The 12,321-nt window shown below is 51.1% G+C and overlaps 1 protein-coding gene across 4 annotated transcripts in view; it reads right to left on the bottom strand.

The window, feature by feature from the left end:
• The window catches only part of GARNL3 (GTPase activating Rap/RanGAP domain like 3), a 125,652-nt gene extending 114,153 nt beyond the window's left edge, over nucleotides 1-11,499 (bottom strand). For 2 of the 4 annotated variants that reach the window (XM_090274744.1, XM_090274745.1), the window contains exon 1: nucleotides 11,381-11,499. In XM_090274744.1, the coding sequence (XP_090130870.1) occupies nucleotides 11,381-11,472 (92 nt within the window). In that variant the 5' untranslated portion in view covers nucleotides 11,473-11,499. The remainder of the gene's footprint in view (nucleotides 1-11,380) is intronic. The other 2 variants (XM_090274747.1, XM_090274746.1) reach the window with 1 other exon arrangement.
• Between the last annotated feature and the right edge of the window lie 822 nt (nucleotides 11,500-12,321).

The raw sequence follows: 12,321 nt of genomic DNA, 5'->3' as shown, positions 1-12,321 counted from the left end.
GGAAATAAGACACGGCCAGCCCCACGCGGTAACTGTGAAGGGCTGCGCACGTAATAGAGCGTGGAGAACTGCAGCGGGCAGCGGGCTCTCCCTCTAACGTCAGCGGGAGATGAGCAGGAACGCTCTCGGGGCCGGGCTGCCCGATGCGGAGCTGAGCACGCGGAGCGTGGGCAGGACTGGGCAGGGGCTGTTTCTTCTTCCCTTCCCCCACCCCCCACTGCCCCAGCTTCTAATATGGAGGGGTGGCCTGACCTGAGAAAGGCTGAAGGGGAGAAGGAAAAGTTTATCTTACGAGCTCTTTGAACCCCTTGAACGATATTAACCAAAGGCATATCTGAATGAACGGAAAGAAGGGCCATAAGTTGGAAACTCACGGGAACCCAGGCCCTCTTTGGAGACTTGTTTGCCCTGAAGTGGGGGGTTAGAGTCCCACAGGCACAGTGGCCTCTGCAGTGGTGGTCGGGGGGGGGGGGGAGCCTGGGAGGAGCACAATGGGGTGGCCCGTCCCACAGCGCCTGTCCCCTTCCGCCTCCCAAGGAGTGTTCAGGCCAGAGCTCCAGCTCAAGGTCTGCAAGAGAAGACGCGCTGTTGCTCAGACAAACGGGGAAGGGGGTCAAGGTGAGGCTACGCATGTTATTACCAGGCACGCACGGACCCGGACGGGGCTGCTTCGATTCAAAGGTGAACAGGCAGCAATAAACGAGCACAGGACCTGTGAGATAAGGTTTGCAAAGGCAGATGAAGAGTACAGATCGGAAGATTTTTTAACAGGAATCAGATAAACAATGTAACAGCTTTGTTTTCTCAAGAAAATGAAAGAACAAGAACTCTCTCAAAACAAAAGATCAAATAATACAAGACAGACTTCAGGAGGCTCCAGGATGAAGCTGCCAGAAGGTGGCAGGAATAAAGCTGATTCACAGCGTGGCGGTGCTTTGGGGGACGGGGTGGTGGGGAGTGGGCCTGAGGAGGAGAAGTCAGGGTGCCTGCGAGTGCATGTGTGGGGTCTTTAATTGGACTGGGGACAGCCCGCAGAAGCCACCGTTTCCAGTTTGCTCCTCTTCTGCTGTGACTCCCAAGCCCTCAGTGTACCGAGTGTGAGTATTGAGTCTAAATGAGGGCAGCAACGAGAAATGTGGCCTATTTCACAGCGAGCCCTCCGCCGTCGGCCACGAGGGAGCCATGGAAGTCAGGGAGAGCTCAGGGAGGCGGCGGGGGGGGCGTGGGGGGGGGCGGGCAGTGGGGGTGGAGCAGCCAGGCCTGCTGGGGCCCAGCGATGCAGCAAGAAACAGGCCACCAAGCACACAACTGTGGCACACGTGCCATCTCAAACGCTGGCAGGGAGACCCCTGAATGCAGCAAAGTGGCCTCAAAGGCAGCAAGGTCTCAGTTCCGGCCCCTTGGGCACGGCCAGTGTCGCCCATGGGGCAGACAGCACGGATCACCGAGCTTCAGCCTAATTCCATGAGGAGGGGGGAAACTTCCGGGAGCCACACCCACTCTGTTGCATTTCTGATCTTGTACATTATTTCTTGCTCAGACTGTGGGCTGAAGACTACCTTCACCCAAGCCCAGATCATCATTCTTGCCTCTCTTCAAACCAACATCTGCTTTTGGGGCCTGAGCTGGCTCAGCAGCCCCGGGGGCAGCAGTCCCCTGCAGAGCGGGGGCAGCGGGAGGACAAATTCCCTCTGTCCCCAAGTCTAAACTGCCCCCTCCCACATAAGTCACTCCCTGTCCTGTACCCTCCTTCCTCCACAGCACTCAGCACAATCGAAGTCGTCCTAGTTATGCGTTTTCCTGCTGGAACATCATCGACCCTCGTCCACTAGAACATTAGCTCCACGACAGCAGGAACCCCGTCGGTCTTGCTCACGGTGTATCCCAGCGCCCAGCGCGTAGACGTGCTCAATAAATATTGGTAGAGTGGATAAGAGACTGTGTGGATGCCAAAAACATGAGGGAAAGAGTCGTTTGGAAGAGGGAGTCAGGCTGATTTGGTCTTTGTTTTCTTTTTATCCTCATCCAAGGACATGCTTATTGATTTTAGAGAGAGGGGAAGGGAGGGAGAGAGAGGGAGGGAAACATCAATGTGAGAGAAACATTGACTGTTTGCTTCTCATACGAACCTGTAACCTAGGAACGTGCCCCAACCGGGAATTGAACCTGCAACTCTCTGATTTCCAGGAGGATGTTCCAACTAACTGAGCCACGCCGGCCAGGGCTTGGCCTTTCTTGAATGGGGTCATTGGTGGCCTCAGTAGGCCACTGTGGGACCTGCTCAATTTTTTTTGCCAATCTCTGACAGGCAGGTGCTTTGTGAGGATTCGCAATTGCACGGAGCAGACGATCCATCTGCAAAATACCCCAGGCCTGGTCAATGGCAGTGATACTAGAAAATATTATACTTCACAGCTGGCAGCTCTTCTGAAGTCACTTTTCTCTGTGGCCGTAAAATGTCAGACAGGCCTTTCCATCCTAACTTCCGTTTGAGCTCGAAGTCCGGAATCACTGTCACTCGTGGTTGGAAAGCCCACCTCCAGCGCCCCTGGAAGCCTGGTTTCCCGCTCTGGCCGCCTCGCCCTCTGCAGCAGCTGAGACCGGCACGCAGGGATGCCGCGGCCCTCCAGTACACAGGAGCCTCCCCGGCAAGCTTCCCACTTCTACCAAGGAGTCTAATGTACTTTTGCTGGACTGAAGAAAGATGCTGTTTGCGGCAGATACTGTGGGACGACTTGCTCAGTCCCCACGTCGGTCCCACCCAGTGTGCCAGAGCTGGAAAGCTACAGCGTAGGCATCTAACCTCCTTTGCAGGTCAGAGTCCTGCCTGTGATTTGGACCCCAGGGCTCAGATGCCCTTGTGAGAGGCTTTGATCTGGAGCAGAGCCAGGCAGACTCAGAGAGAGGCCCCAGGGCATCGTTTGGCTTTTGTGGGTCACGAAGGAGCTGTCGTGGTTCTGCGGGCAGCAGCTTCTCGGGTCTGTCGCTTTCAGAAGCAGCAGTGGCAGCTTCGGTGCTCAGAGCAGAGTCAGGAGCGTGGCTGTGCAGTTAGCGAAGGTGGCAGCTGCTTCTGGGCCGGTCGGTTTCTCGTTGTGAAGTGGCAGCTCTTCTGACCACGCAGAGCACAGCGGTCCTGAGCGCGTGGAGCTGTTGCTGGTAGCGCAGACAGGAGTCTGCTCTCTGGCCCGGCAACGCCTCTGGAAGCATCTAATTCCCCGTATCCCTGTTAGATCTCGCCCACTTCCAGGAGGCAAAGTGCGTTCTGTGGTAGGCAACAGATTACTGACTGGTGGCAACAGTGATGGCTGTCAGGTTGGATCTGGGGCTCGCCAGGTCACGGCGCCCTGTGCAGAGCGCAGAGCAGGGCACAGCTTCCTTCCGGTGGGTGCAGTGGCATCCCCTCCAGTGGGCGACAGGCAGGCTGTGCGCTCCTAGGGGAATACATGGGAGTCCCGCCATCCAAGTGTGAAGGAGAGCGGGACCAGCGCACTAGCTCTGAGTCTTTTAGGGCGTGCCACTAAAAACTGCTGGGTCAACTGTGCATGTTGCAGAAAACACAAAGAAGCCGAGAAACACCAGTATGTCCTATAGATGCTGTCACCTCTCCAGCAATAGAAACTGCACTGTGCCTTGAAGTGAGCCGCGCTGGTGGGCGGCACGCGGGCTGCAGGGATGCGCTTTCACGCCCGGTCTGAGCTGCCTAATTGTCCCTCAAACCCACGTGACTGCAGGTTCAGCCGGGGCCATAGCAGAGCGGGCCTGACTCTTTGTTCATGACACCTTTTCTTTCTTTCTTTTTTAATTTTTATTTTTATTGTTTTTCTGTTACAGTTGTCCCACTTTTTCCCTCGTTGCTCCCCCCCACCCAGCCCAGCCCTTCTCCCACAGTCAGTCTCTCCCTCATTGTACATGTCCATGGGTCATCTACACTAGTTCCTTTGCTTAACCCTTCCCCTACTTAGCCCCTTCCCTCCCTCCCCCTCCCCCCGGATAACTGTTACTCTGTTTCTTGTTCAATTTTGTTCATTTATTTGTGTTGTTCATTAGTTTCCTGTATTGGGTGATAGCATATGGTATTTTTCTTTCATTGCCTGGCTTATTTCATGACACCTTTTCTAATGTGACAAGACAGCTATGAGAGCCCCCGTGAATCTCCTCTTTTTCCAGTAAGATACCCCTCCCCTACTGAAATCTTTTCTCTTCACTGGGCTATTCCCATCAGATATAAACACCTTTATAAGACAAAGGCAAGAAAGAAAGAAAAAGAAAAGAAAATCAAACAACCAATTTTCCAACTCACACCCCCTCCACCTCTGCAAAGAGCTGACGATATTCACTGTTTGTGATTCCTCTCCCTTCATTATCTCTGGAAGCCAGTCCGGGAGACTATGATCCTAACTCTTCCCAGGGAACAGTTCTCGTCAAAGGCCACCAATGAACATGTGACGCTAAACCCAGTGGCCAGTTCTTAGTTCTTCATTTTGTTTGACCTATCAGCAACATCTGACACAGAAAAATCACTCCCTGTTTTTTAACTGCTTATTTATACTAATTTCCCCAAATAAGAAAAAATTTTAATGACATCATATATCCATGACACGATGGTTTCATATTTAAGTCTCAAAGTCTGACCTTTACTTGGGGTTTATATGAACAGTTGACCACAGTTCATCACATCATCATCATTCTTCCTAACTCACAAAGTTTATTTAGGGATTCCCTTTTCCTAAAGACTCCTGTTATCCCTTTTTCCCCCACATTATTTTGACCTTCCGTTACTTCACTGTGATTCACGGTCACATTGAAGACCAAAATAAAAACCTGGATGCGTTCTTCAAACATCTCCTACCCGAGGGTCCACACCTGCGCTGTCCAATAAGGTAGTCACAAACTGGACTCGACTGTTGAGCACCTAACATATGAACAGTTCGAACTGGGGTGCTATAAGTATAAAATACACACCAGACTTCAGACAGTACAGAAAAAGAAGGTAAATTATCTTAATTATGTTTAATATTTTTCTAGCTCTAGTGACAATCAGTTGTGTGATCCGTATTTTCCCACATGTCCGCATTCACATGTAGCTTTAGAATCCCCACCCCATCCCGCCCCAGGAAAACCAGCAGTGAATCTCACTGCTTAGGCCAAATCTCTTATAATTTTCTTATAGCATTATTTGCCAGACCTCGTCTCTGTTCAGACCTTCAGCTCTGGAAACCAGACAACCAAACATAATTTTTCATATTAACCTCCCAGTGTAAAACTAATTTGACTATTGTCTTCCTCCAAGAAAGGAAGCTGGTTTGTATTAACATAAACTCTTAGTGAATGTAAAAGATGGTTTTTTTCCTTCTCATCGAAGAGCAGACATAATATGAAAATTAATTTTCTTCTGTTGGTCCTAAGAGCCCATTCTGTCAGCCCAATGCAAGACAGCTCTTAATAGTCCTTCCCAGGAAGTCTGCTGTTTTTCCACAAGAAAACTGACAGCAGCAGACTTATTTGTGATTAAATACTTACAGGCCTGGCTCAGACAAAAAGAATAATGACAGACTATGGAAGGAAGAAGAATATGAACGCAGCTCACATTAAAATACTTGTTTACAAAGCTACCTGGAAAAATGTGACTCCTAGAAACAAACAAACAAACAAAAAAATCTGTTAAGAATCTGTGAGTTAAGAGAAACAGAAGGAAGAAGAAAAGTAGGTAACCCAATGCAAAAGGGATAACTGTTCTTTCCTGAGCCTGTCTTGGCCTGGAAAGCCATATTCAGAAACAAGAAAGCATTTGTCTTGGCATCAAATTTGTTCTTAAAAGGCGTGGATTAGATGCATTTCTAACAAGGAAGCCACTATGGAGGAAGCAATATTTGGGAAAGTAGAAAATATGTTGTTTTCCATTTGTAATTCACCGTCTTCTGTCTATTCAGGGCTCTGTACCCACTGTGCCTAAATGCATAAACATAATGTAACCGCTCAACTAGTAGTCCTTTACGACGAGAACTTAAAAAAAATACAGAAACCCCAATTTTGTGACTCTGGGGTGGCATCTGTATTTGGGAAAGATTTCCAGTTATAATTGTTTTTTCCAACCCAGTATCCATCCCTCTCCTGGTAATATTGGGTTGGCCAGAAAGTCCGTTACATTTTTTCCCATATGATGGCTCTATAGTGCTTAGTTGTCTTTAACTTCATTTGAAACAGTTTTGTTAGACTGTATTGTGACAGCTGTCATATCAGCGTGCTTCAAGAAAAAACCTATGGAAATTGGTGAATTTTTGTTTAGCCATTTTAATATTGAAGATGGAAGAAAATAAGCAACAGTTTTGGCGTATTATGCTTTATTATTTTAAGAAAGGTAAAAACACAACGGAAATGCAAAAAGAGATTTGTGCAGTGTACGGAGAAGGTGCTGTGAAAGTGGTTTGCAAAGTTTCTTGGTACTACTGACATTTTGGCCAAATAATTCTTTGCTGTGGGGCTCTTATGCATTGTGTATTTGAAAATGTTTAGCAGCCCCCTGGCCTCTACTCACTAGAAGCCAATAGTGGGAAATAGCCAACATACTCAAAATACCCAAATCAATAAAGTTATTAGTAAAAATGAAAAATGTGTCCTTTCTTTTATGGAAAAAACATAACGGACTTTTTGGCCAACCCAACGGTGCTGTAACTTTTCCTTTGGACAATCACTACCTCTTTGTCTCTTGTGGATGGAAGTGATTTAACCCCTCAGTTCTGGGCTGGGCATGACCCAGCCCAGCCTATTAGCATGTTTTTCCTCTGTTTGACCAAAATGATTGGTTCAGGGAGAAGCACAGAACCCAAGAGATCCAATGAAAGTTAAGCCTGAGACACATTCTAGAACCACTGAGAAAGAGGTCCTATCATTCTGTTGGGTTTGGACATTGGTAGAAAGTAAGCCTGGAATAACTAACCTTCCTGGCCTCCATGAGGAAAGGCCCTAGAAAAGAAGAAAGCCAAGCCAGAAAAGCAGACGAATTACTGATGACCTTATCTGAGCCCCTGGATCTATCATCTCCCAAGCCTGGGTCCAGCGGCTCCGGCATGACAGGAGAGCTCATTGGGAACACAATTCACAGGCCCACCCTGACACGGGGAATCTCTGGAGGTGAAGCCCAGGACACGGTCTGAGAAGCCCTCCCGCTGCTTCTCAAGCACCTCGGGACTGAGAACCACTGTAGCAGACTAGAGGGCACTGGTTCTCAGCTTCCCGAGCCCCAGCCCCAGAGATTCTGAGTGAGCAGGGGTGGGCGGGGGCTTGAGAACGCGCGTTTCTAACAAATTTCTGGATAATGCTGGTCCAGAGGCCACACTCTGCGAACCACTGTCTGCGGGGCTGACCTCTGCGGTGTCTCCAGGGTTATCAGTGTAGAGATTCTTTGATCTTTAGGATTCGCCTTGCAAATCAATCCCACTAGTGTGTAAACCTGCTAATGCCATGGCTCACGTGTGTCGGCTCCATGACGTGTTGCAGCCAAAATGATCCAGCTCAGCTAGAGAAGAGCAGGTGAAAATAACTCAGGTTCAGGAACTGTCCACAAAATCAAAAAAGAGAACAGATATAGTTTTGGAATATATCTTAAAGCAACAAAACCAACAGGGGACATGTTGGCCTCCCTCATACAAAGTAGATGTTTCTGTACCTCTCACCTCTGAAACACCCTCTAAAAGTCTTTTTCCAGCCAGTCCTAACCGGCACCCTGTACACCGACTGTCCTCCTCCTCTGTCCCCTCTTCTCATATCTGCAGCTCAAAAATGTGAAAAAGCAAGGCGGGCCCTTGCTCTGAGGGCAGAGGAGGAAGAAAAATGGGATGGGCAAAGCTAGAATTTTAACAAGCCGAAGGAAGGGGAAGGCAGAGAATTTTCATATAAATGTTAATCACGTTTGTCCATAAAAGTGACCATGTAGCATGCTTTGCGCCAGACACTGTTTTTGGCACTTTGCCTAAATCAGCTCATTTAAAGCTCACATCAATATTGGAAGATAGGTGTTACTGTCATTTCTCAAATGAGTTAACCAAGGCTCAGAGAGGTTAAGCAACTTGTCCAAGACCATACACACAGCAAGTGAAAGGACAGAAACTTGAACCCAGGTCGGTCTCATCCCAAAGCCTGTGTCCCTGAATGCTACATGATATGCTTCCTACAACATCAGCACACATACATCTAGGGCAAGCGGCTTCACAGCATAAGTGCCCTGCCCTGCCGCCTCCAGATTTCCCAGCTAGTCTTCCTCACCGCTACCTGCCTGGATGCCCCACACCTGGGCTGCTCCTTTACAGGCATAACGTTCTGTGTCTGCTGGCCAGTCACCAGAGCTGACGGGATATTTAGCAAAGATAGCTGCCATCCTGAAAGTAATGCCTTTTTCCCCGACGTCCACGAGACGATTGAGTAAATACTATTAAACCAGATTCTAAACATGAAGTAAAGGCATTTAAACTTGATATGGTAGGAAATGAGAACTGAGGACTTGGGAGTAAGGGCAGCTAATCTGGCAACATGCCCACCAGTGCGAGCAGGCTCTCACCCCTGCTGCCCATCAGAATCACCTGCAGAACTCCCCGAGCTCCACGTGCCCCACGACCACCCCAGCCTTTCTGGAACAATAGGCGTGCAATAGGGACCCACGCACTTGTGTGGTTAAGAAGTTTCACAGGTCAGTTCTGTTGGCAACAAGAACCCATTCTGTCCAACAGAAGGCGGCTCTTCATAATCTCACTTAAAAGTAAGACAATTCTAATTAACAGATTAAACAGAGATGTTGTTTAAAAACAACAAAAACATTAGCAGAAACTGAGGATGGACACTGATATGTTTTAAGTTAGAGAAGTCTTTTCTAATCAAACACAAACAGGAGGAATAAACAGATTTGACTAAATTAAAAAATTGACCAAAAATACCATAAACAATGTTAAAAGGCAAATAATGAACTGAAAAAAAAGATCTGCTACAAATTTGACAAAAAATTAATTCCCTCAACAAATAGAGTGCTCCAATTCAATAAAAAAATAAACATTCCAAAGGAAAAAAGGACAAAATGCATATATATATTTCATTAAAAATACAAATTGTAAATAAATATGGGAACAGTTTCACCTCCCTACTAGACAAAGAAATTCAAATTAAAATAAGGTACAGTTCTGGCAAATATTTATAAACGATAATGCCCAGCATGAGATGAGTAAAAACAGGCACATTCATGTGGTTTCGGGAGGACTGTGCACCGCACAGCTTCCTAGTGGGCAATTTGGCATTATGCCAAATGTTCATTTCCTTGGATCCAGTAATTCCCATCATTTCTATATCTTTAGCTCAAGGAAATGATTACCTCTTCATACACAGGCTAATGTACATGGATTCAATGTGTCTTTAGTAAAAGTGAAAAACTGGCAATAGACTGCATGTACAATAATAAAGGATGAGTTAAATAAATTGTCCTCCGACTAACATTTTTAACATCAGAAAGTGGTGATCATTATTTCTAAGGTTTATACGATTATATCGTGGAGTGTTAAATAGAGAGAAAAAGAAAACAAAACAAAAACTCTGGAAGCCAAGACAGCATTTAGTCTTTCAGGTAGAAGGTCATGAGGATTAAGGAGGGGGTGGTCAAAGTGGGAATTCAGAGGAAGGAAAAAATTTTCTACCTGGCACTGTCCAATATTGTAAACGTTTGTCATATGTGAGTATTTAAATTTAAATTAATTAAAGTTAAGTACAATTTTAATTCCGTTTCTTGGTTGCATTAGCTGTATTTCAAGTGCTCAACAGCCGTAAGTGCTGGCGGCTACAGTATCAGACAGCACAGGTTATAGAAGGACTTGCGAGTTTCACTGGGAACATCCTTCCTCAACCCTGGCCCCAGCTTCCCGCCTCGTCTCTGCAGCCTCGCCTCTTGGTACACTTTTTCTCGTCCTCCAGCAACAAGAGTGTAAGCACCAGAAGCGCAAGGACCGCATCTGTCTGGTCCTCCCGGTCCAGTGGCAAAGACGCATTACCCAGGTGATTACATACCACGGAAGAGCGTCTATGCAGGCTGTTGATAGAGCACAGAGCTCGGTTCAGGGACGTCTTCCCAGAGGAGGAGGGGCAGGCGTTACCCAACAAGCAGAGAAAAGACTACTCTAAGCAGAGGAGGGAGCATGATATGAGTAAAGGCCCAGATGAGAAAAAGCGGGGCTTACGAGAGAAGTAGTACCAGCTGGTCAGGCATTCACTCACTCAGCAGATAGTAAATGTCTGTGACGGCCCAGGCCTGAGCCAGTTCTGGGGGGGGACAGCGACCAGGACAGCGATGGTCCTGTCCTCGGGATGCTTATACTCTCACCCAGGGCTGTGAGGCGAGGTGTGTAGCTAGGACCCTGGTTTGTTTGTTTTTTAGCCTAGCACGTGAACCCTCTTTTTGGCCTCAATGAGGACCAGAGTCCTACCGCCTATCTCCTCGTCCCCCACCCCAGTCCCCATCACTGCCGAGGGAGATGGAGAGTTCCCGGTGGCAGGCCGAGGTGGGGTGGGTGGGGTTAGGTAGCGGAGGGGCACAGCTCACAGTTTTGGTAAGTCCCCTGCTGCGGCCAGTGAGGATGTGGATTGGAGAGGAGGACGAATGAAGACGGGAGTCTAGTGAGGGAAGCTGCTGGAGTCACCGAGAAGCGCGGGCGCGGGGAGCTGAGAAATGGCAGGGCCAACTTGAGCGGCGTTGGAGCCGGGGAAGGCGCTCCAAGTTAGGAAAATGCTCTCCGAGGGAATGAGTGGCGGAGCGGAGCGAGCGCCGTCAAGCCCGTGTCCGTGGGTCAAGGTCCAGGGAGGAGAAGGAACCCAACATCTCAAGCCAGAAGAAGGGGGTCAGGAGGGGCACGGGCACCCCTGGCGTAGGAAAGGAGCTGGCGGGGCAGAGGGGCATGAGGGGCTCCACCTGCCGGGGGCCTCGCCGCGCCAGCAGGGGCGCGGCCGTGAGGCAGCAGGTGTGCGTTCCCCGCGGGGCGAGGATGGGAGGCTGCCGCCGGCCCGGGTCACATCCTCCACGGCCCGGGATCCGCCTAGGGCCACGGCTTTGCTCCGGGCCTGCCACGGGACCGACGCTTGGCGGGAGTCTCGTCGGGTCTGGGTCCCCGACGCTCCAGGGCCTTCTCTGGGGTGACCCCCTCCCGCACCTGCCGCTGAGGCGGCCCAGTCCCCCTCGACCCCCGGCCGCTCGGCTCGGGCTCTTCGCCCGATTCCTCAGACCGTCCCCCCCTGTGACCCCTCCCTGCACTGCCGCCTCGCAGCCCTGTTTCCCTCCGACCGTCACCCCCATCCCAACGTGGCCGGCTCCCGCTTCCGCCCCTCCCGGCCGCACCCCTCCCGGCCGCGGTACCTGGGGCTCTCGAAGCTGCACCCCCTGCGCCGCAGCGCCGCCCTCTTCTGCCGCAGGAGCGCAGCGGCCTCCCCACCAAACTCCGGCTCCATCGCCCCGGGCGGGGACCGCGGGCTCGGGCGCACTCGGGTGGGCTCGGGCTTCGGCGGGGCTCGGCGGGGCTCGGAGGGCCGGTCGGCTCACGCGCAGCAGCCCACGCCTCGCCCCGCGCGCCTCCGCCCGGCGTAGGCCCCGCCCCGAGCGTTGACCCCGCCCACTCCTTGCTCCTCGGAGGGCTCCAAGCCCCGCCCCGGCCTCCCATCCCCCGAAATTCAGCCCAGCCCGCTCCACGCTCCTCAGCCGGGCCGAGCACCCACACCGTCCCCGCCCGCACTCCAGCCACGCCCACCTCGCGCCGGCCCCACTCGGTCCCGGGTGCTGGCTCCCTGCACCTCTGCTCGGCCTGCACTCACAAAACACCCACCTGTCCTCTGCTCTGGAAGGTCCACGGCCCCGCCCCCCCCGCGTCTCGCCCCTCAGTACGACCCAGCCCCACCCCCCACCTACCCCTCCACTCCTGAGCTCCAGCGCGACCCCAGCCCTCATCCCAAGGGTCGGCTTTATGGAGCGTCGCACCTTCACAACTCAGAACCCCCGCCTTTTCTAATGTAGCACAGGCTCCTCTGGAAGCTGTCCGTCCCTGTGCTCGCCTACACGCACGGCCCCGCCTTTTCTCTCCCAAGTCCCCAGACTCAAGGGTTCACTCCTGCGGCCCTTCTCAACCCTCTGCTCTCAGCCCCGCCCCTCCAGGCCCCGCCCGCGACCTAACCCCGCCCACTCCGTCTGTTCTCGGAGGACGCAGGGCCCTGGCTCCCTGTACACAGGGGTACCGTGTCCACCTTCGAGGCTGAATAGGCATTCTGCCGCACAGTCGGCGTTAGCTCGCGGGTCTCGCCATCCGC

Source organism: Furipterus horrens, unplaced genomic scaffold (genome assembly GCF_987537825.1).
Source record: "Furipterus horrens unplaced genomic scaffold, mFurHor1.1.pri manual_scaffold_4, whole genome shotgun sequence".
Lineage (NCBI taxonomy): Eukaryota > Metazoa > Chordata > Mammalia > Chiroptera > Furipteridae > Furipterus > Furipterus horrens.
This window is presented reverse-complemented; position numbering and strand designations above follow the sequence as displayed.